The sequence below is a fragment of the Myripristis murdjan genome, chromosome 12 (genome assembly GCF_902150065.1).
Source record: "Myripristis murdjan chromosome 12, fMyrMur1.1, whole genome shotgun sequence".
In the NCBI taxonomy this organism is placed as follows: domain Eukaryota; kingdom Metazoa; phylum Chordata; class Actinopteri; order Holocentriformes; family Holocentridae; genus Myripristis; species Myripristis murdjan.
The window spans coordinates 8,600,966-8,624,803 of record NC_043991.1 but is presented as its reverse complement, the minus strand read 5'-3'; the positions used below and the strand labels follow the sequence as shown (position 1 = coordinate 8,624,803).

Here is a 23,838-nt window from a genome sequence, read left to right as displayed (position 1 = left end):
AAAACAGATTTACTTTTTTTTTTTTTTACTTATTTGTTGGCTGAACATTCACTGTCAGTGGGTACAAAATGTCAATTTACACTGGTTTACTTTCTAAAGTTTATGATGATCTGAAAGCACACTAATAAAGTGGAAAATAAGGTTCCCCAAAAGGAAAAAAAAAAGTCCAAAGTGTAAAAATATTTGAAGGAAGCCACTGTACAATGCATAAAAGACAGGTTTTTATTCCAACCTTCAAATATGAACCCTTTGTAGGCTTTTCAGAGACAAAAATCAAGGCTAAACACTGATGCAGACCACTTGCAGCATGTCTGCCTGAGGAGGACTGCATACCCGAATATAAATAGTTCTCTTTTCACATAAAGTGGCTTCCCTCCCAAATATTTTTTATACTAATAACATTTTTATACTTTATACTTTAAAAAAATATGCATTCTGTTATTACAACGGCATGCTACGTCACTGCAAGGAGAAGGGGGAGGGGTGTGTTATATTCCGAGAATAAACACAGATTTTCAAGATTAAAGTTGTAAATTTGTGACAAAAAAAAAAAATAATCGAAAATTCTGAGATTATAAAGTTGTACTCCTAGTACACCGATTTAAAAAGTAAAAGTAGTAAAAGTAAAAGTAAAATTATTGATTTTAAAAAGTATAAAAGTTGATGAATTACAGTACCAGGAGTGAACAGCACCAGTAATGTATTTACAAGTTCTTATAATTACTTATATCCGACCTTCTTACAAGGAGAGTGTGTGTGTGTGTGTGTGTGTGTATACGTGTGTGTGCTCCAGTGCATAAAAAAAATCTGTGGGAAAGGGACAGACAATGAGGAGAGAGAGAGAGAGAGTGACAGCAGTCGACTGAGCTAAAGAGAAACAAAGCAAATCAAAATCACTGCTGACATGAATTCAGCGACGTGTGTTTTCCGTAGGTAGACTCACACTGTAGAGGATGTCCACCCAGCCCTCCATGGTGATGCACTGGAACACAGTGAGCACCGCAAACAGGATGTTGTCGAAGTTGGTGATGCCGAAGTTGGGGCCGGTCCAGTACTCGGTGCACTGGGTGCCGTTGGGACACGTCCTGGCTGGAGGCTCCTGACCACAAGGCCAGTCTGCCACTCTCTCACCTGGGAGAAAGACAGACATACAGCGAGAGAATGGGATACAGTTTGGACATCTCATCTCTTACAGTGACTCCATTTTGGTGATATTTTTACTTGAGCTCAATTTTCTTTTATTATTTATTGTTTATTTATCCTTTATTTTGCAAGGAAGGTCCATTTCAGCACAGCACAATTAGTTTCGCATGAAAAGCAATTTCACACGAGGGAACACACAATGCATAAAAGCAACACAAGGGAAAGGGAGTGAGGGAAGGGAGGCATGCAGACTATACCAGCGATATCCAAACACAATCCACCTCCAGGCATGGAACTCGATAGTCTACTATGGTGCGAGAACATTTGTAAATCTGACATTTTGGAAAGTGGAGGTTCTCACTTGAAAGTCGCAATTATGTTTTACTCATCAGCTGGCGCAACTGACCAAATGGCACTGATAACTTTTGTGTCCTGTATCCTTTGTAGTTAGAAAGAGCACTTTAGCCACAGAGATACACTGTTTAAAAAATAACCTGTCGTTGAAGGGACAAAAATGTTCTTTGCAACTGCACTGCCATGCAGGTGCGCTGAGAGAAACGGAGGTTATGATATTTTAAACATAGCTCTACAGGCACAGAGTCCTCTGACTGGGATCTCTGGGCAAATAGCTCCTCTCAAATCACAAGCTCGCTGAAAATTTGCATGCACGTAGTCGGCCTATGAGGATGCACCTACAGAGTGTGTGCATGCTCACAACCACATCTAAACCTGTGCTTATTGTTATTCCATATCCTTCAGGGAGCAGCATGGGAGCGACAGGGGAATCTCATTAGAGGACTCTGTCTGTGCTTATAGAACTAGGGTTACAACATCATAACCTTTGTTCTGTCTCCCACGGGCTTTCTCCCTCTAAGTGGGTCCTACAGGCACAGTGGGCGGAGCCTGATGCATGTTTGCCCCGACGCGACACAGACCACTGGACTCAAAGCCAAACCAACATCCTGGCTGACTATAGTCGGGTCAGCTGCCCCAGCATTGCCTCTCCTCATCATAATCTGCCAGCCAAAAGAAGGGGCTTTAACAACTCCAACTGGCATGTAACATGGCAAACTTTTGGAAATGGCAGACCTAACGCTGTAGGGTTCAAAGGTCATGTCGGTGACACGCCTGACTCTTCACAGCCCCGGGGGCCACAAGGAACTTAGGAGATATAAGCTTTTCAGTTAGGAAAGAATACAATAACCTCTAAAGTGAGGCAAAAGTCCTCGAAGATCCTTGAAACCCTCAAAACTCTCTCAAGCCCACTGAATATTTCAAAAACTACGATTGTCAACTTAATAACAGAGGTGTTTTTCGTAAATCCTGATAATTTTCAGTCACAATATATGCCTAGCACCCAACTGATACTGGGACAGGCTCATAGCTGCCCTGCGACCCAGAAAAAGTTTTCACACAACAGCTGTTATGTGGTTTCGACTGAAGTTTGTGCACTTTCATTTCCACATGAGAAACCAATACAAATGAAAGTGAATCAAACTGAGTCACAGAGGGGAATGCAATTAGACTCAAAGGAAAAAGAAAGTGTGGGAGAGAGTGAGAGAGAAAGAGAGACATAAATGAAAGGTTTGAGGATGAGATGATGATGTGGAAAGACAATTGGGTGGGAGGGGAAGTCAGGAACAAGGGAAGAGAGGGAAAGAAGAGAGGTGTGCAGCTGAGGCAGGCCAAGGCTTGAAAATGGGGGGAGAAATAGTGAGAAAGAGAGGGTAGAGGAAGGTCAAAGACTGAGTGAATAGATGTGTTATGGTAAGACTACAAATTGCACTTTAACTTAAGGGATCGCAGGGTGGCTTAGTGGTTAATGAGGTCATCCACCAATCAGAGGGCTCTGGTTCCTGTGTGACCATACCAGTGGAAGTCCTTATGCATGTCACTTAACCCCTCCCTGCTCCCAGCTCCACCGGCTGCCTGACTTTACTGCAGAGCCAGGAGGAGAAAAGAACATTTTTCTCCATGTGGGATTAATAAAGTACAACAAATTAAAATGCAGACTTTCTCCTCCCCTTCATCTACATAATCTGCCTGAAGAAGATTTAATGTGTGAAAATCACTCAGGAATCAAAGTTTTTTTTTTTTTTTTTTTTTTTTTTTGGTAGATGTGGATTTCCCAGCACTGTTTGCAAAATCTTGTACGATTCAAAATGCCTGCACAGCCAGTTTTCATACACTATGCCACCTCAGCCTCAGGATTTAAGCCGCTCACAATCTTATGCATTGCATCAAAATCAGTGCACATCATAGCGCAAGGCCGCAGAGCCGCAGCCACACTGTAAGCCATGCCGCTTGAATGCACATGCAACCTGATCCAAAACGCCAGTCATGTGATACTCATTGTTTTTTTTTAAGAACACACACCTTTATGTCTTTTCCAAAGTGATGCACACAGGTATGTGGCTTTCTACAGGATGTGTACAGTAATGTAAATCAAATCATATCCACGGTTACAGAGTGACTTTTTTGTAAACCCTACAATATGTGGGGTACTACAGTCACGTGCATACTAGGAAATGCCAAAAACATCAATTTGGATATGATTTGTTAATTCACAAACATGTGAGGGAAAATAATTAAGCTGTGCTAAGCTGGTAAATTGTCTCGCACAGTTGGAATGGTATTATAAACAATTTGACAGCTGTCCACTACTAAGATGTGCCCTGCCATTGATATGCCCGGGTGTTTTGAAATATTATCAAAGACGATGACAGTACCACAGTGCACAGTGGGTGCCAAGGATTTGTTTAAATGCGCGGAGTTTAACAGATGCCTTGTGCACCCTGTGTTTCATAATAGAAAGGCCCTCAATCACTGAGCTGTGCCAACTTTTAATGATGATTTGCAGAGCCAGCCTGCACAGCCAACATCCTTCTGGTGTCACTCCAGGTAAAATGTGTCCTTTCCATCCTAGTGACAGATGCTGTGTCAGCCAGACATGTTGTCCAGGGGTGTTGTGGGGATATCTGAGGTCTCTGTCTTGCACTGTTGGGTGCAGCTCTTCACTGTGATGAGCAGATGCACAAATAATACATACAGGGGAAATGTTTATTCTAGACACTGCTGTGCAAAAATGCATAATAAAGCTCATATTCCATATTGTTGTGGCAGGCTTTCTGGCATCAGCAGTGCCATCGGCTGTAAATATGTTACCATCAGGGTTAAAGAATAATTAATGCTAAAAGAGAACACTCAATGACCATAACTAGTATTCACCTAGTATTCTAAGTGTTTGCACAAACTTTCAATGAAAGTCTATGCAGTCTGTGGCATGTTGGTGAGATCAAGAAGAAAGCGACATTTTATTTTTTTGATATGAAACTTCTTCTTTTCATTTGTTACAATAAAAACTCATTATAAACTTAAATTATTTCAAATTTGGAAAGCCTATTTAATTATGCTTTTTGTCTTATTACTGTCCCAAGGGTAAGTTGCCGATTCAATCCTTTCGTGCAGTCATCCTAAACAAAACTGTATTGAAGGTGCATGGTTTTTAAAGGGAATAACGATTTTGTCCCATAGGCTCAGTTGCACCATAATGATGGGATGGACTGGGAAGCCAAGGTTTTGAATAGACCTGCTTTCAAATGAAGGCACACACACACAAAGTCCTCGGTGTGCACATTAACTAGTACAAGTCCAAAACTGCAGCAGCTCAGTTGGGCGTATTTCCATCTGCATAACTTCTCACAATGTGAACTGAACCCTTACTGAACACAATGATTTTAAAACTGATTCTGACTCACATGATGATTCAAGCAAAACTGCAGGTGGCCCTCTTATTCTGAAGTTGTTCTACAGTGACACTCCAATAATAATAATGATACACCCAGACTTTACTAATACACACTCCCAAATAATACAAGCCATGCAAACATACACACAAACATTACACAAGCTCCATCTCACTTTATCCAGCATCACCTGCTAATGAGTCACTCGCTCATGCTCTCTTGCTCATTCACACACACACACACACACACACACACACACACATAAGAAAGTTGTTACTGGTGCTGGTTGGCTTAATCAAATCCTGCTCTGTGTGTGTGTGTGTGTGTGTGTGTGTGTGAGACTAAAATAACTCAATAGCACACGTACTGTACATTAGCAGGCTGTCACAACTGCTCACACCACTACAAGGACCCTGACTGGGATGTGTTTGTGTGTGTGAGCGTGTGTGTCAGAGAGAGAGAGGGAGAGAGAGAGAGAAAGAGAGAGAGAGAGAGAAGGAGCGAGAGCACATAAATAGATACAGACGTTACAGCTGGCCTAGCCAATAACGCTCAAGTCACGCCCTTACACTCCATCTGACACAACCAGTGGGATATTAAAGCCTTTTCATCATTTTCATCACAGCATTATAAAACGGCTAGTTGGAGCCAAACAATCTCACTGGTTGAAGCTGTTTACCCAACCATGCTGGTAATTACTACAATGCAGCACCAAAATAATAATGCTTTAATAATAATGAAGCTATGATGTATCAACAAATGGAATTGGTTGCTATGCAAACCCAAAACCAGGAGACTAGTCAGTCGTCTTCCTTGCTCTCTGCAGCTTTTCATTGTTATGCATTTGTTTTGAAGAAACTGCAGCATCACTGTCATGCCGACAAAAACAGAAAATAATGCCCTGTCAAGAATTATTGCTAAAAATTTACTAACCACCACACAATTTTGCATTGGGAGAAACTGGGAAACAGAGAATTGAAACCTCATTAACACCTCATGAGCTTGAACCCGTTCACCACGTCGAGAGTACAAACATCAGTGCGGAGCTGCAGCTGCAGAAGTTATCGATCAAAAACCTGCACACATCGAAAATACCGTTTATCAAAATCAAGATGTGAAAAATGGCTGTCAAAAATGTGGCCGTTCGGTTGTTTCCAACATTGGTTTAGGCACCCTCCCTTGCAGCACTGTTGGTGAATGTGTGGTTTTGCAGAAGCCACACACACTCACACACACATACGGTGCAACTTTTGAATTATTTATTGATACCCACGTCAGTGTGCAATGAAGTGCAATTTACGGTCGCCATCACTAAGACATACAAGAGGCCAGACAAAAAAACATCAGAGAGGCTGCAGGCATGAACTCGGCTGATAATCACGGCGCCACCACACAAACACAAACACACACCGCGGCCAAGCCGGGGCTCTCACCAGTGTCGATTCTGAAGCAGGTGGTGTGAAATTTGCCCATGTAAAACTCCACTCCTATGATGGCAAACATGACAATGGCGAAGAACAGCAGCAGGCCGATCTGCAGCAAGGGAACCATGGCTTTCATTATGGACTTCAACACCACCTGGAGACCTGAAGGACGACAGAGAAACAGATGTCAGGCCAATGTGAGCGAGACAGAAAAAGCTTTAGACATGAGAGAGAGAGAGAGAGAGAGGGACAGTCATCAACCTAAGAAACATACAAAATGTTGTAGCTAAAACCATACAGATTCTACTGATTGACTTTTAATACAGTGATTTTTTTTAACATGTAAATGCACGTTTCTTAGGATAAAATGCATTTCAGTTGACAGTCGAGACAAAAAACGACCCCAAACATTCACTAATATTAGCCAGCTAGCTTTACCTAATGTTTTGTAACCTTAACCCTAATCTTTTCCCAATCTTAGCCATTACAATAACCTTCCCTTACCTTAAAAATTCATTCATTCATTCATTCAACCTTTATTTGGATTCGGGGAAAAATAACTTTTTCCTAACAGTTTTTTAGTGGTTAGCAAACATTAGCTTGGTAGCAAGTTCAATAAACGGTCCTTTGGGTCGTAGGGTTGTCATATGAATTGGAGGACTGTTCTCAATGGGGGAATTTTCCTAAAACATCATAAATAAAATTAAACTTCTCTTTAACCTGAGGCGTTCCAACTTTTTACATGTGACATTTTAACTCAAAATCTATGGATGACTCACATTTAGCTGTCACACACTGCCAGGTGCTATGTCAAAAACACAGACAATACCGGTCATTCGAACCATTAGACTAGGCCATCCTTTGGCACGTAGGCCATTAGCCTGGCGACAGCATTGCTTCAGCGGGTCAATTATGTGTTTTGGCCCAAAACAAGCTGCCACCCTATTAGGGTAAGTTACCATGACCGTATTACAGTTTGACTGGAACCCATGGCAGAAATTATTAAGTAATTTATACTTATTGACAGTTTTCATTTCATGGTATTTGAGCTGGTGTCTACACAGGCTAAAGTCTGAGTTTGTCTCTGTTTAAAAATCGATGAGACAGTCATGAACTTGCTAAATGAATGTACTTGTGTTTTCTGAGTGAACCGTGAATGCATCGGTTTGCAGCTAATGCATGAACGTGAAAGTTAACAAACTGTTTTACAGCCCCCGAAGCCAAGGAATTATGGGAACCAGCGTGCGGCATGGCCAGCGCAAGTTCAGACAACGCAGCTCCCGGCACTGCTGAGGCCCCTTCATAATGTTTGAATGAGTTTTATGAACAAATCGGCACAGACTCCGACAGAAAAAAAAATCTCACATTTTTGTGCAAATTGTGCCTGATTCTGATCTGAAAAAACAAGTCTGGACAAAGTCAGAACTTCAGCCACATCGGCATCGAATTTGAAAAGACACGATGAGTTGAAACACCAGTCTTGAGAAATATAATTTACAAGTGAATGATAATCACAAGAAATCAATAACAAAGGCTATAACTAAGTAATTACTGTCTGAATTGCTGGATAATACAGAATATAGTAGTATACAGTAAATCAAACTGCAGGTAATTAATCAGTTTTACAGATTTGATCCTCAGTAATTTAAAGATGCTGAATGATGAGCCTCAGCATCTTTTATACACACATCTCTGTATATCTTGAGATTTCACAAGTGACTTACTGGGGATTCCTGACACCAGTTTGAGCGGTCTGAGCACTCTCACCGCCCGCAGCGTTCGCAGGTCGAAGTCCGAGCCCACAGTGGCCAGGATTCTGTATAAACACACACACACACACAGACACAAAAAAGAAATGAGACAAAAGAAAAGACGTTGAGAGACAGTCAGCAGAAACATACAAGGTCATTAAAGTTTTAAAAAGCAGGCGCAAAATGTGTCAAGCAAAGAAACAATGGGAAGTTAAGTTTAATTTTTCGCTGGACCATATCTGGGTGAATACTCATTTTTGATTGGCTGGATGGTGTGTGTTAAAATCATATAATGCACACGTAGCCCAGCTCCAGTCTAATCAGTCTGTATTCATACAGCGGCTATAAAGATCTGAGCCAATGTGTTTCAACGAGAGGAGCTGCTCTGCTTCCAAATCAGCCGGCTTATTCCTTTTTTGTGCCCAAGACATAAAGCAAAAGCGAGTGAATGCTGCTATTCTACAATTTTGGCAAGTGACCCCGGCACAAATGGGATAATCTGTGCCGCTGAGGTGTACGTTAAGAGGTTTTAACGCACTCCGCAGAGGCAGCCACCCCACGTGAAGCGGAGGGTGGTTCTCTGCCTCTACGTTGTGCATCTAAATCCTTTCACGTTCGCCATATCATGGATTATCTCTTACTTCAAGTTTTGAAATGCATGGCTTTTTTTTTTTTTTTTTTTTTTTTTAATTCTGATTCTGGTTTACGAAACTAGGATATTTCTGTAGGGGACATAAGTACATAAGTAAAGATAAGTAAACCTCAGTGCCCTGGGCCCAAGTTGTGCCATTTCTTGCAAAAAAAAAAAAAAAAATGTTATCATGTCTATGAAATATTCTGCTTCACACACACACACACACACACACAATCACACACACACCATAATATAATCATATATGTGACTTGATTACGTCATCTGCTTTTACCTTCTGAACATGCTGTGGCGGGTCCTTATGTGTGTGAGTGTGTGAGTGTGTTTGAATTGAACTGAACTGTCCATTTGTGTATGTGAAAAATTACATATGTATGTGTGTGTGTGTGTGTGTGTGTGTGTGTGTGTGTGTGTGTGTGTGTGCATCGAGCCACAGCTGGCAGCCCTCGTTACAGGCTGTACACAGAGGGGGAGACTAAGTGCTGTAATGAAACACACTAGGAAGAAAAAAAAAAAAAAAACATGCTCTAGGCTAGGGAGAGGGGAGGGAGGGAGGGAGAGAGAGAGAGAGCTGGACAAGAAAGAGAGGAGGATGGATATGAAAATAAGGATTACTGTTATAGAGAGAGAAGGTAAGTGGGAGTCGAGTGGGACGAGGAAGAAGAAAACATGAACAGGAATGGCATGAAGCAGATCTGGAAACAAGAGAGGGATTTACTGGATTCCTGCAGATGCTCTATTTTAAAATTCCTCACTTTCCAAAGGCTTTTGCTTTTTGGAAACTGTTGCACTGTTGGACTAAAAGCACATTCTGTAACCTGCCAGTCAAGCGCTGTGGGCAGAACCGCACAAGACAGAAAACCCTCCAGGGAACAATAGCTTTTATACAGTGCGTACCAAACATGATCCTACAATAATATTCTTTTTTTTTTCAAAGAAGTAGACACACACACAACAATGAAAAAAACACAGGAGAAAACAAGAAAGATCACTTATTGCTCCCTGGTAACCAGTTGGCATGGCAACCAATAAAGCACATCTGTGCTTTACAGGAATTATCATCATAGGTGGAATTGGATTGCTTAGATGAAAGTGCCTGCTTTTTTTTTTTAATATAGAATATATTGTTTTTTTTGCATAAAGGTCTTTGGGGCTGATCAAATTCTATGACAGTGATGGATTTCCAGATATCTTTATTCTAATGTTTTTCTTATTTTTCAATACTTCTGAAGACCTGGAATTTGTGATAATTATTTAGCATACTTTTCTGTAATTTCAAGCTCGATGCATAGGCAACCTGTGGTTAAAAAATGATAACCGAGAAAGTGATTGAAACCGAGAGACGACTGAAAGATGACAGAAACACATTTCCTCTCAGAGATGTTACTGCTATTTTTTATGATTGTTTGTGATTTAGAATCAACTGGGTTGCAGAATCCACCAATCACTGCATCAACAAAACAGCAAATCAGTGTCTGTTTGTCTGTCGGTGTGCATGTGTGTGTGTGTGTGTGTGTGTGTGTGTGCCTAAGGTGGAGATACTGAGAGAGAAAACAGAGAGTAACTGAAGGTGACAAGATGTTACCATGAGACTGCAAAATGCTCCAAACTTCAAATCATAAATTCACTCCTCAGGATGCACAGAACATTGCCGTGTTTATTACTACAAGCGGCTAAATCAACTCAGCATTTTTTTTTTTTTTTTTTTTTTTTTTTGATCATGTCTTATTACATCCGGTGGCTGCTGATGAATACAGTCATTGCTACAAACAGCAACCATGGCTGTGGATTCCTCTGGAGCAAATTGTTCATATTACAGTGACAGAGAACATACAGAACATTGTTGTCTTTTAAACTACAATGTCTATGCAATGATTTGATAATCACCATTTCATTTTAATATGCCTACAGCTACAATGCAACACAGAATAAATCCAATGTCCCGATGTGACGACAGATTTTGTGCACAATCTTCTAACCAAACTGATGCGGTTGGTTGTATTTGGCATGCTACATGTGATTTGTGTGTAAAAATAGGACTATTGAAGTTTACATTAAGAGTTTAACACGATGACCGTCTTGTTAAAAAATATTGAGTCAAAGCAATTTTGAAAAAAAAAAAAAAAAGTGTTCAGTGACGCTAATGGACAAAAGAGGATAAAGAGAGAACATCTATTCACTGCGCATAAATCCACCTGACCTGAAGGAGCAGAATGAAAAGAGGCCATAAACACATGAATCATCCCTCTGTGCTGTTTTATATCCACCACAATCAATAACTCACTTTGTTCTGGTGTGTGCATGTGCACACACCTGTATGTGTGTGTCTGTGTGTGTGTTCATTTACAGTATGTGCATACATTCTGCATATTGTTTGTGCGTGTGTGCACACTTGCATGTGTACATATGTGCATTTGTCCAGATTAGCGTATGTTTGTTTGGGCTGTGTTAGTGTGTTAGTGTTAGTGTGTTAGTGTGTGTGTGTGCGTGTGTGTGTGTGTGTGTGTGTGTGTGTGTGTGCAGGGAGAAGGGGATGATTTCATGACTGTGCAGACAGACAGTCGGGCAGGGACCAGGCTGAATAAGAAGCTATGGGTTTTAATATCCCTTTATCATCGGCACAATATATCCACGTGGGCGCCAGACACTGGCACAGGAAATATGGAGGGTGATGCTATCGGCCATCAGTCACTCACAAACACACAGACTGGGGCATCTGCCTCCCACTTTCCTCTGGAAGTTCGTGTGAGTGCACAGATTTTTGCTCAACCGCTTTTATCTCAAAATGTGGACATCTCACATAGAAAAACAAAAAAAAAAGAATGCAGATACACTCACAGGTTAATGCGCATATACATACAATCACACGCTAACAAACACACGTAGACACCTGTGCAAATGCGCACACACACGCACATAATAAACCGTCCATTTCCTCTTGTGGTTCATCAAACATTATCTCCTGATCCTGTGATTCAACCTTTTTCACTGGAATATAAATAGAATCATGACCAAGTTTGCCTTGAAGAAACAACGGCTACGCAGAGCAAGACAAGGAAAGACGACAGAGAGATAAGACTGATTCATGCTGCCCAAGCAAAGTCATCGGTATGAAGAAAAATAGTCAGTTCACTTGTTTTATTTATTTATTTATTTATTTTTAATTTTTTAAGCTTTTTTCTGGAGTAAATATTCATGAAATCACACATGCTCAGAGACTGGAAACAGGCATACCTGTTGGATATTTAGCTCCTTGGCATGTTTTTCCCCTGTATATTGTATTATTTAGTTCTTTGTTTGTATGTTATCGTGGAACATTAATAAAGTTGTGTGTATTGTATTGTACTGTGTAATAAAACGCTTGTGTTTGCCAGGACAAAGGTGAGCGAGGAATGAAAATATCTGAGCACAGCAGATGCCTGCTAATCTGCAGACTTCACAGCCAGCCTCCACCCATAAACCACTTCTTTTTGAAGCATTAACTTCCTGTTAGCGAGTGCAAGACCGACCGAGAGAAGAAAAGAGAGAGAGAGATGCCTAAACAGGGAACAGGGAACAGGCAAAGATGCCAAAAAAAAAAAAAAAAACAGAGACGTGGAGACGAGAGTGAGGAAAAGAGCAGGAATCAGTGCGAGGCAGTCCTCTTGCACAGCTGAGTGATGTAGTTTAATTACTGTGGCCCGGCCCAGCTGGGGGCCGGGGGCTGTGATTGAGTTTTTCACACATCCCAGTAAGAGGAGATGGGGTTCCCAGAGGACAGACAAGAGAACATGGTGCTGACAACCTGCCTGAATAACTGCCTGCCTGTCTGAACACTACCAGCTGGTCACTGACTATCTGTCTGCTTCACTGCCTGTCTCCCTGCCTGCTTGTCTGCCTCTCATTTGAACAGAACCAGCTGGGTCACTATTTTGCCTACCTCGATACCTGCCTGTCTGCTCGTCCATGTGTCGGTGCTGATAATTTATCTGCATATCTACCTGCCTCTCTCTCTCTCTCTCTCTCTCTGGCTGCCAGTCTGTCTGTGTGCATTCACTTGATATGTGTGTCTACCTCGCTGCCTGCCTGTCTCAGCACCTCTTAAACTCCTGTTGGCAGTGGAATAATGCCAACGAAACCCTGAGCCAGACATATACTCAAAGGTTAGGAGCACATGAGGCCACCTAACAGCAGCTTTAAAGCATCATAGCTAGGGGGCAACATTAGCAGCTTCCTGTATCACCTGGGCCACATGTCCTGTTTTCTCCCTTTGGCGCGTTGGCCATGTAGAGTCAGACCGTGCATACTTTGCATACTTTATTTTTATAGCACCTTTTGCACAGGGGGTGTAGCTGAACGTGCTTTACAATAAAGTGAAAAAAAATAATATAAAGAAACAAAAACAGGCAATTCATGCAATAAAATCAAGCAATCAACTGAATAAGAAACAAAAGAGGCACAAAAAAGCAAGAACACATATCAATAACTTCAATAAAAGATAGAGATAAAACAAAGGAAGACATGGAAACTGTAAAATATGGGCCAGAGCATGCCGCACCTGCCCTCAAGTGGCATTTTTTCTTCATTTTTTGGTCAGTGAGAAACTGAACAGCTCTGAATTACAACCAGGATGTTGATACCGGGACACTCATGAAACTTGCATCGTAGTTGATAATCTATCAGTGTAGTTATACTGGCATTGTTCATGTCAGGTTGCCATTTTGAGCTGCTCTTGTTGGTGTTTTGAACATAAAACCCTCCGGTGGGGCAGGGGTAGAGTGGTAGAGACCGACGGGGCTTCACCTCAGAGCGGGCAGCCCGGTTGTAATGGAAACACAAATCCCAGCGTCACTGGGCTCATGTGCCAAGTCAAATCGAATAGAGCCAGGCCAGCGCGTGTGTATGGAAAAATGGCAATGGTGTGATGCAGCAGACTGGTGCGCCTTCAGCCAAGGTCAGATGTGCCATGGAATTTTTGGACCTCCCGCTGCATTTTTCTTGTGGTGTACACAGCGGTTTTCAAAGCGGGGTTTGTGGTCGCCCCCTGCTGTCACTGAGGCGCCTCCAGAGAGTCCTCAGCAAAAAGAGGAACAGTTCATCTAATTTTAGTTTGTTATTAACTGTAATGATTAAAAAAAAATGTTATGAATGATTTTTTTTTAGTCATATAATCTCACCACATAAGCTCTGTTAGATTTCAAGAGTGACATCAAAACAATTTAATACTGAACACCAATCCAAATATGTCTTCATATCAGGGTCACTAGAGCAAAATTAGTCCAAATGGGGGCATGACGCTTAATGAAAGTCGACTTGGGGGTTTGAAAACCTCCGGTCTCACATGTGTTATCTTTGCACAGGGACCATTTGGGCATAAATGTGTAAAGGTGGAAAAAAAAAAAGGGTGGGTGAAAATAACCCAGTCCCGACCCAAACACTCTGCCAACAACAAAAGCAAGAGAAAAGTCAGACCTGACAAGCGTGTGTGAATCAAAGCCAGAGTATAACAGATGTAAATACCATGGTATCCATCACACATCGCAACAGGTGGTCCATCACCTGGGAAAAAGGTGTGTGTGTGTGTCTGAGTGTGTCAAACCTATATTAATAGAGACTGTTAAGTTCAAGAAGGCAAAAACATCAAGTTTAACAGAAAGCTACTGAAACTACAAGTTATGACCATATGGTTTTGAAAATCACACAGTAATCATCCACACACAGTTTATTAGCACACCAGGTAAAAGGTGCACAAAGTACTCTTCTATCCTGGCTCCACTACAGCAGTCAGGTCAGCTGTGTGTATGTGTGTGTGTGTGTGTATGGCATTGGGCCAAAAATCAAGGCAGCGTAAGCGGTAATTTGTATCAGCAGTCATGTCCTAATATAGACTATTTCTCACTTTTTTTTTTTTTTTCTGTTATGAAATCCTGTCTGTTTTAACCTGCTTGTGCTTTCACTTGCGGTTGCTGTTAATGATCTCTCCCTTTGTTATCTCTGCCTTTCTTTGTTTTTTAGTCACTCATCCCTGTGGTATTTGTACCGCTCTGAAAACTGCAATTTATAATTACGTCTGAATTCACCTCAACAAGAATTGAATCACAGTTGATTTCAAAAACTCTCTTAATAAAATACAATAATGTGGTGTGTTGTGCATAATAATGACTACAGCTATATACACTCCTGATCAAAATCTTAAGACCAGTTGAGAATTTGCAAGAATTTACATTTTGCACTGTTGGATCTTAAGAAGGTTCTAAGTAGAACTTCAAAATGCAAAAAGGAGAAATGGGAGTGAGACAAAACAATTTTTGAGTAAGCAATTTATTGCAAACAACCATTAAATTGAAATGGCGTGTTCATCAGCTGATCAAAAGTTTAAGACCACAGCCTTTAAAAGCCCAAATCTTGGCAAAAATGTGGATTCAGTGTCATTTTCTGTCAGGTATCCAACAGTGCAAAATGTAAATTCTTGCAATTTCTCAACTGGTCTTAAGATTTTGATCAGGAGTGTATATACAGTGGCTGTGCCTTGATATTTGGGTTTGACTTTTTGGCGTGCTTTAGCCACAGAAGGACGTGACGGCCTTTGCCACCGCTTGCCGCCCGCCGTTCTGGATCGCAGCCTGCATGAAGGTGACCAGCAGGACGCTTGCAGCCCTGTCCACCTCATTACTTGTCTACCTGCTTTTATTCTGCGTGTCTTTGTTTTCCGTCTGCCTGTCCGCTTACCACCAACTCATCTCACCGGTCCATAACTCAGACTGCGTATGTCACCGGCGACCCGTCTGTCTCCATTTGCACCGGGACGTTACCGGCTGCCCTCTGACGTTCTGTCTACCTCGTCGTCTGCATGTGTGCCCTGCCGCTGCCGTGCTGTTTATTTATCTGTCTGAAGAACTGAAAACACACACCGCACAACTCTATCTGTCTGTCTAATGGTGTGTGTGTGTGTGTGTATGCATACAGTACCTGCCTGTGCTGCCGCTCTTACCACTAGACTTGTCTTTCTGGTCAGTATTTCCCTTTACGAACTATAAGAACTCAGGTATGGATGAGGAGGTGCATTCACACACACACACACACACACACACACACACACACAAACACACACACAATCTAGAAAAAAGACCTTGTCGTTAGACCCAAGGCGATTTCTTACCAATTAGGCCTCATTTCTACCTTCTCATCTAATTGGAGGTGAGCTAACCAATCATGAGACGGGTTTCAATGTGTCACATCCTGTTTGAGAACAAAGGTAGGCCGTGCGTGTGGGTGCACGTGTTGGTGTGTGTGTGTGTGTGTGTGTGTGGTGGGGTGTATCGTCATGACATTATCCAATGTGAGAGGACAGCTGTGGCAGAGTCAGGGGAGCACGCCTTTCCCACAATGCCCATGAGGACAGAAGGGGGTACTCATGAACTCATCGTGGCTGCCAGAGCCACTCGCCATCAAACATGGCTGCTGTCGTAGTGTTGTGGCTCTGATTAATGCCGCATGCGTGCGCGTCCACGTGCACACACACACACACACACACATGCGCTATATTAGACTCATAAACAAGTCAAAAGCAAAGGCCATAGGGGTGTACTACGAAGCGAGATTAACGGGTTAGCGAGATATGTTGAGTCTTAAACCAAAGTTTGTCGTGTCACGAAGGCGGCTCTCTTTCGACCCGGCTTCATCGCCATGGTAACACTATAAACATAATCTGCCCCGGACCAGGCTACATTCACAGTTTCGGCTTAAAATCAACTTTTTTCCTGTTTGCTTGAGGTAATACGTCTATTAAACCTTACATTTTACACTGAATATCATCAACAATATACAAGAATAATAAGCTCTGAATTATATTTTTATGTTTGGTCCTTATTATCAAGTTTATTTGACGCTGCTGGTGCTGCATGTAACAAAACACAAAAAAACAATTAATAGCCCAGTATTATATCAGTTAAATTTATTTCACTTGATATTGACAAAAACTACAGTGATTTACATGCATCCTTCGTTATGAGATAATGTGAGTCCTAAATGCAATTCTTGAATGTAATGTTTAATTCATAGAAACAAACTGGAAGATAATTTACAAATTCACACGATCTGAGGTTTTCTGCCACCATTCTTCTCTGGCCGTATTTGCAGCTACAGTGATCATTTTTTGTCCTCCTGTCGCCCCTTTTAATGTGAACGCTGAGCTTCACAGCGCCACTCGATCACCACCATCCTGCTGCCAGGTATCTCTAACTGGGACTTCAGGTTTTGTCGAGCCAACTCACACAGAGAAAGCCTGGCTCTGTTGAACTCGCTTCGTAGTGCAGCCCTCACAAGCCCACATCCTCAGGCTGACATGAAACCTGGCTCTGATTTTCTTCATCACACTACCATCATCCTCACTGAACAGGATTGTACTCATAATGTTAATTAAAGGCATCCTTGCAAACAACAAACAAACTTTCATGGTTTTATTTTATTTTATTCCAGCTCCATTTTTGTCTGGAATTAAATAGGCAAGAACTTTAGGCAGGTACTACTTCAATCTTCTAGTTCCAGTTATTTCAATGATGCTAATTTTTTATAACATGTCGTCACTCCATCATCAAGCCATTTAAAAACGTAATAATATGTTAGATTTGAATTTTAATTGCCTGCACCAAATCCATGGGCAGAGAAATCCTCTCCAGTCCTCAGATGTATTTTATGTTTGTGTCCAAATATAGCTTGGTGTTCTAAATATAATCTGGATTCATTTGTTATCAGGCTATAATGTGCTTCTAATAAGCAGTTTTATCATGCAGTGCTTTGTATAGTTAATCAAAAATATCTTAAAATCAACTCTAAAAGTGACAGGTAACCAATGAAGCGATGCAAGGATTGGGGAAATGTGCAGCCATTTCTCACTACAATGGACATGCATATTAAATCATACATATGAATTTGAATAAATATATGTCAGTGTGTGCTGTGTGTAAATTGTCAGTGTTTCTCTGTGCCAATACCAGCCTGACAAATACCTGTACATCGCACCCTGTTGGTAAAAACCTATACAGATTCCCAAATAAAACATATACTATAGGCTCAACAGGTGTGTTTATTTTAGGACGAGACCAGTGAGACTTTCCTGCACGGCTCGGTTTAGGCCGGAGATGTGCTGTTGAGCCGAGCTTGGCACGTTCCCGCCTCAGCCAGTAAACACAACAGAGCAAAAGAGGAGTTGCTCCTACTTTTTAATCTGTGCTCTCCACCCCTTCTCCTCCTCCTGCTTGCCTCCCTCTCCTCACACATCTGAATGTTAATTAACCTTGGTCCCACTAATGTGTCCCAACACTAATAACAGAGTAGGAAAAAAGCTACTAAACACAAAGAAAAGGGACTAAATCATTACTTTCTCCTTGCATACTAAGATGCTGCTCAATGCTACAGCCAAATTAGTTATTAAAGGGAAATTAGAGCAGAGAGCCATGACAAACACCTGCAACACCAGAACTCTGTATTTGGCATTGATTCACACATTATGTCTTTTTTTTTAAATAAATGTCTCTATAAGATTGTGTTAGACAAATCTAGCTATCTTCTATGAAATGGAAATGAAAAGGTGAAAAAAACAAACAAACAAAAAACCAACACGCATCATTTGTGACCCACTTGTGCGTCTCAGGGTTACGGCATTGCTCAGGAGTCCCAGCACATTCAGAGCAGCGCTGTCAGGCTCCTGGTGAGAGTTCACATCACACCTGCTCTGACCTCCTGCACTCGCTCCCCGTCTCCTCCAGGAAGGAAGGGCCGCAGCTTCCCTCAAGGAACCCCGAAAGCCACTCCTCCTCCAAACATCACTGCAAGGTGATGAAACAGCCTGTTCCTCGGTGCCACTCGAGCTTGTGATTTCGTCCTGAGCCCAGCTACTGCTGGTTCGAGCTCTCCCTCTTTCATGATTATATAATGCGCAGGTTTGAGGCAGGGATGCGATATTTGGGTCAGATTCAAGCTTTAGGCCTAAGCTCTGCAGCAAGGGCAGCTGGGCTTTCTGTGAACACGGGTTTAGTCTTTGCCCATGCAAACAGTTTCCTGTTTCCAGAGAAAGACAATCATGGGAAAATGGGAAAACAAACAAACAAAAAAAAACTTTGGGGGAATAGGCCTATATTTAGAAAATATGTCCGCCTACACTCACTTTCTTAAAACATATGCACCAGCTGCATGCATGAGCTGGTGGAGCACAAAGACAGCTTATTGTAATTAAGACAAAGCAGCATGATTTTTTTTTTACTACACACTTCTGACCTTGTGGGATTGCGCCATGACTGTTAAAGCAGATAGTGAGTTAGTGCAGTAATTTCCTCTTAACCCGCTGAATCCATCTGTTTGTAGGCCTTTGCATCTAAATTGGGTGAACACAACACAATGTCTACCACCCGCTTGTTGTTGGTTTTTTTTTTTTTTTTCCTTCAAAAGAAGATGCTAAGTGTTTGCTCTGTGAAGGAGTGATCAAATGTGCCGGACATTTGGAAACCCAGCATGACAAAACTCCAAGTGAAAGCCCACCAAAGCGTGCAAGAGCAACGGATTCCTACTTTATCCCAAACACTTCCCTGTGAAGTGAAGTGAATGGAATGGAATGGAAAAACATAGAACTGAATGAACTGAACTGAACAGAAAGTGAATTCACCTGGATGGAGAGGAATAGAATTTAACTGACTGAATTTGACTTGAATTTATCAGAATGGAGTTGTGTGGGCACAGATTAAAAAAAAAAAAAAAAGGATAGGCTACTAATGTCACAAACTCACATTATCTCCACAAAGAGCAAAATCCTATGTATCCAGTAGGAAAGTATTTTTCAGCACTGGCTTATTTTTCATTATTTTCAATAGAAAAGAGTAATTTGGGGCTTTCCTGACAGCAAGAGACCTCAGCCTGCTGCTGGTGTTAAGGGAGTTGCGTGCTCACATTTAAAAAAATATTTCACTTTAAAGCAAAAGAGAACCTTGTTTGAAACAGGTCTCAAATGAATTGACACCAACAGCCACAAAGATATCTCTTCCAACATCTTTTTAGCAATTTCTGGCAAAAAATCTTTCATTTTCAATGAACAGAAAAGGGAATTGCAGGATCCTGGCAGCCCCTAGAGCCTAAAATGATTTTTAAGGTCATAGTGCTAAAATTTGTCAGCTAAAGGGGAAAAAAAAAAAAAAAAAAAAAAAAAAAAAATCAGCTTATAACAAATGATCAGCACATGTTGTGCAGGTTTTTGAGAGCAGCAGATGTAGCCATGCCCCACACTTCACACTGCAGAGTATTAATACCCAAAGCATCGCCTAGAAGCATGTTACACTTATTATGGTACAGCACATAATAAGTGCAATGCTGTACTCCTCCTGTAATATTACATAAATCACATTTTGAATGCAGGATTTTGAGTTTGGAGTTTGGAATATTTTACCATTACTGTCTTGCTACTTCTAACACAGGAGCCACATGATGGAAGACGCTTGGTTATAAACAAAGAAATCCACTGTTTGTTTTTGTGTTTGCGAGTGTATATCTGTGCACATATTGCAGAATCAGGACAGAAGTGACCCCTGCTATCAGTCAAGCCATCCTCGAGTCGAAAATGTTCACTCCTCGGCTATTTAAATCGCTGTATCAATTTGATTTATTTTCCGAATGGAATCAAAATATGCCATCGTATGCCACCGAGGGGGTGCTGACTCTCTCTTAGCGTAGGTAAATTGAGTGAGTAGTTTCACACTGAGAGGTGAAAGAGAGACAGATGGGGATGGATTAAAGGCAGACAGAGGAACAGAGAGAGAGAAGCACTCATGGAGAAAGTCTGCTGCTTTCCTCAGTGCCTTGTAGGAATACGCCAATGTTTTGGGGGAACTACCCTTTTACCCAGACCGATGCAAGATGTTCGGTACCATTTTTGGTTCGGTACCAGACTTGAAGTCTATGGGAGTCAATAGCCTTTCAAATACACATGATAAAACACATTGTGTAAATAAGACAGCTGTGGAGCCGCTGCAAGGTTTATTTTCTCACTTTGATGGAGCCGGGCTAACGACTCCCATAGACTTCAAGTCATTATGCTAAGCTAACACAAAATGCTACCCATAGGAACTGAACCACTGGACGCACAGAGGTGAAAATGGTATCGAACATCTTGTCTTAGGCTGGGTAAGTCTGAGTGTGTGTGTGTGTGTGTGTGTGTGAGAGAGAGAGAAAGAGAGAGAGAGAGAGAGAGAGAGAGAGAGAGAGAGAGAGAGAGAGAGAGAGAGAGATTTATCCCAAAGCTGCTCTGGAATATATAGGTTGCTGTTAGTCCACATAAGACTGGCAAAAGGCCTTTTAATTAGTACCTAAATCTTTTATTTGACAGCGATACTAAAACACACACAATTCAGTGGCTCTTTTTAATCCAAAGCAGTAAAGATAAAGTGAGTGGAAAAGCTCCAGTGGGAATCAAACCCCTAACTCAGCGCCATGCTCGACTGACACTGAGCTGCAGAGGACCATGCAAAACAACTTATCATTCAACTTATTGTCATTAAACAGCATCAGCTAAAATGGTTACAATGTTAAAAAATGCATTTGCATGAAAGCTTTATGCCGCTGTACAAACAAACACACATGTTGTCATGTCGGTGCATCATTTTAACATCATGGTGCCATCGTGAGCTTTTTGTGTCGCCGGTGGTGAGAAGAACTACTGGGTTTGTTAGCACATTAAACCGGGCTGTCATTCACAGCAGAGAAATCACTGAGGAGATATTTTTGCTTGGTCTTTCTCAAGAGAAAATTCCCTAATGTGCTGCCACCACTTGCTGAATTTGGATCACTGTCAAATCTGTCAGAAACAGAGGGTCCCGCACTCTCTTTCTCCACTGCTGCCACTTTTTTTTCTCACAATTTTCATTTAGTGGCACAAGCACATGTACAGATTTGACAAGAAAGCACACACAGTTCACTCCCAAAATTGTGTCACACCGTAATGAATATCTTATTTAATCATAAATGTGAGGACAGTCTCTTCGTGATATCGAGGGGTTGTGCTCTAGGTGACTGCAAGTTTGAAGTTCCCATAACGCAGACACACAGACAGACAGACAGATGGATACATAAACACATCCATACATAGACCTCGGGGCTGTTCAATCATGAAACTGGCAATGAGCACCACACTGACGCAGGCATCCAAACGAAGTCAGCTACAGAGCATGACTGTGTTATTTATGTCGACGTAGCCTTAGGAGCTTCTTCTGCAAAAGTGTAGTGTGTAAATGCATTAAAATAACAAGTGACAGCACAGATTCTCTTTAAAGTGACAGCAAGTATTACTGACAAATCTGTGAGTAAAATTCCTACTCATGCTACAAACTACTCACTTCCAGGTAGAGTGCTCAATGCATACAAAAAAAAGTAAAAACAGGTAAATGAGATGTGCTTGCTTTGTAGTTTACACTTTAGAGTGATTTGCATAACTGTATATGGCACACGTCGTTCACTATGCAATGAATATTTTTTGTACTTTTTTTGTCAAATAGCAAGGCAGCAATGCCCTCTTGAGAAACTGCTGACATGGAAATTGAAACTGGCGGTTGCCAGCTCTTGTTGTTGGGAAAGCAGCTATTGTCTGTTCAACAAGCGGCTGGAAATCACCCGATGACATCACACGCTGATTTGTATATGAATGTATTTGCTACACCGATCCTAATTCAGATAGTAAGAGCTGTGCTGCATACCTGAAGTGTTGGAAACATCACTCAGTTGTCGTCAAACGCTTTGTGAGTCAACAATGTTTTCCCATTTTCTGATAAAAACATGCTTCATTTGTTGCCAGCTGTGTGTGTGAGAAAAAGTGAACAGATGCAGTCTGATAGATCATAACTCCAGTGTGAAAGTTGTACTGTCGTCTAGTTACACTGTCGCCAACTAGACCTGACCATGAGATTGTCAAGCTCAGGGGTCTGCAACCTTTTTTTTTTTTTTTATCTGAGAGCTACTTTGAAAAAAATGAAATCGGTCAAGAGCTACTCATAATAATAATAACATTATTACTAACAATAAGTATTATTATTATAGGCCTACATTTTATTTGGTAGTCAGACACATAACAGTGAAAAGAGAAGAGAAAATCACATGACATAAGCAATCTTCAGAAAAAAAAAGGAGAGAATTGAACAGCAATGCAAGGACACAATTTAAAAAATACAGGATGTCTTATACTATTACTTTCATTTATTCACATATTGTTCCAAACCATGGCAAATCTGGTCCAACTAATTTGATGCAATTTTTTGTGCAAGTCTCAAATGTTTTTTAGCAGCCCACATTTTGCATTTTAAAAAACACACAAGAGTCCACAAAAGAAACGTATGCTGGAGTCAATTATGTTCACTGTTATACCGTCATTCACATGTTCATCTATCAGGCTTGTTTGGAATATAGATTTTATAGAGACTCATATCAGAAAACGCTGCTTCACAAAGTTATGAGGAGCCAAACTCTGCAGATACTTTCAGGGCTGCTTGGCGGATGTTCTCATAGTTTTGAAGTTGGAGGCGGTGTAGGACAGCTTGTGTATCTGATTGGATTGAAAAGGGAGGGGAGGTTCCAAGGTACCTTTGGACTCAGTGAATTTTAAATTTTGTTTTTTTTTGCATATAATTGTAAAACCTTTAGATGAGCTACTCAGAAACAGGCGGTGAGCGACCGGCAGCTCTCGACCTACATGTTGGAGACCTCTCGTCTTGGTCATGGAGCTACAGCTGCCTATACAAGGTTTTGACTCTTTCTATAGATGGAGCTCTGTCAGGGCAGCCAATCAGCTTTCTGCCTGCCTTCATACTGGCCATGCAGTTAACCTTAAACTGGCCTGATATTTCAATTAAACATAAAATTTGAAAGCATGTAAATAAATCATAAGGAGAAATGTATACCTTCTAGATAGATAGATAGATCAATAGATAGATACACAGATAGATAGACAGTGCTCCTTGACAGTAGCTGTTGAAGGAGGAGAGAGCACGACTCATTTGATTCACATGCTGATATTACACGACTCACTCTACTGTATTTTATTTTCACCCACATAAAAAAAGATTACAGGTATAGTGTAGAGCTTGCGTGGTTGGGTGGATCAAGGGCCATGT

The 23,838-nt window shown here is 41.3% G+C and overlaps 1 protein-coding gene across 2 annotated transcripts in view; it reads right to left on the bottom strand.

Annotated features, from left to right (window-relative positions):
* The window catches only part of cacna1bb (calcium channel, voltage-dependent, N type, alpha 1B subunit, b), a 191,225-nt gene that overhangs the window by 106,309 nt on the left and 61,078 nt on the right, over positions 1-23,838 (bottom strand). For both annotated transcript variants that reach the window (XM_030066133.1, XM_030066134.1), the window contains exons 6-8: positions 8,038-8,129; positions 6,323-6,475; positions 944-1,131 (exon numbers count right to left, since the gene is read on the bottom strand). In XM_030066133.1, coding sequence (XP_029921993.1) covers positions 944-1,131; positions 6,323-6,475; positions 8,038-8,129 — 433 coding nt within the window. The remainder of the gene's footprint in view (positions 1-943; positions 1,132-6,322; positions 6,476-8,037; positions 8,130-23,838) is intronic.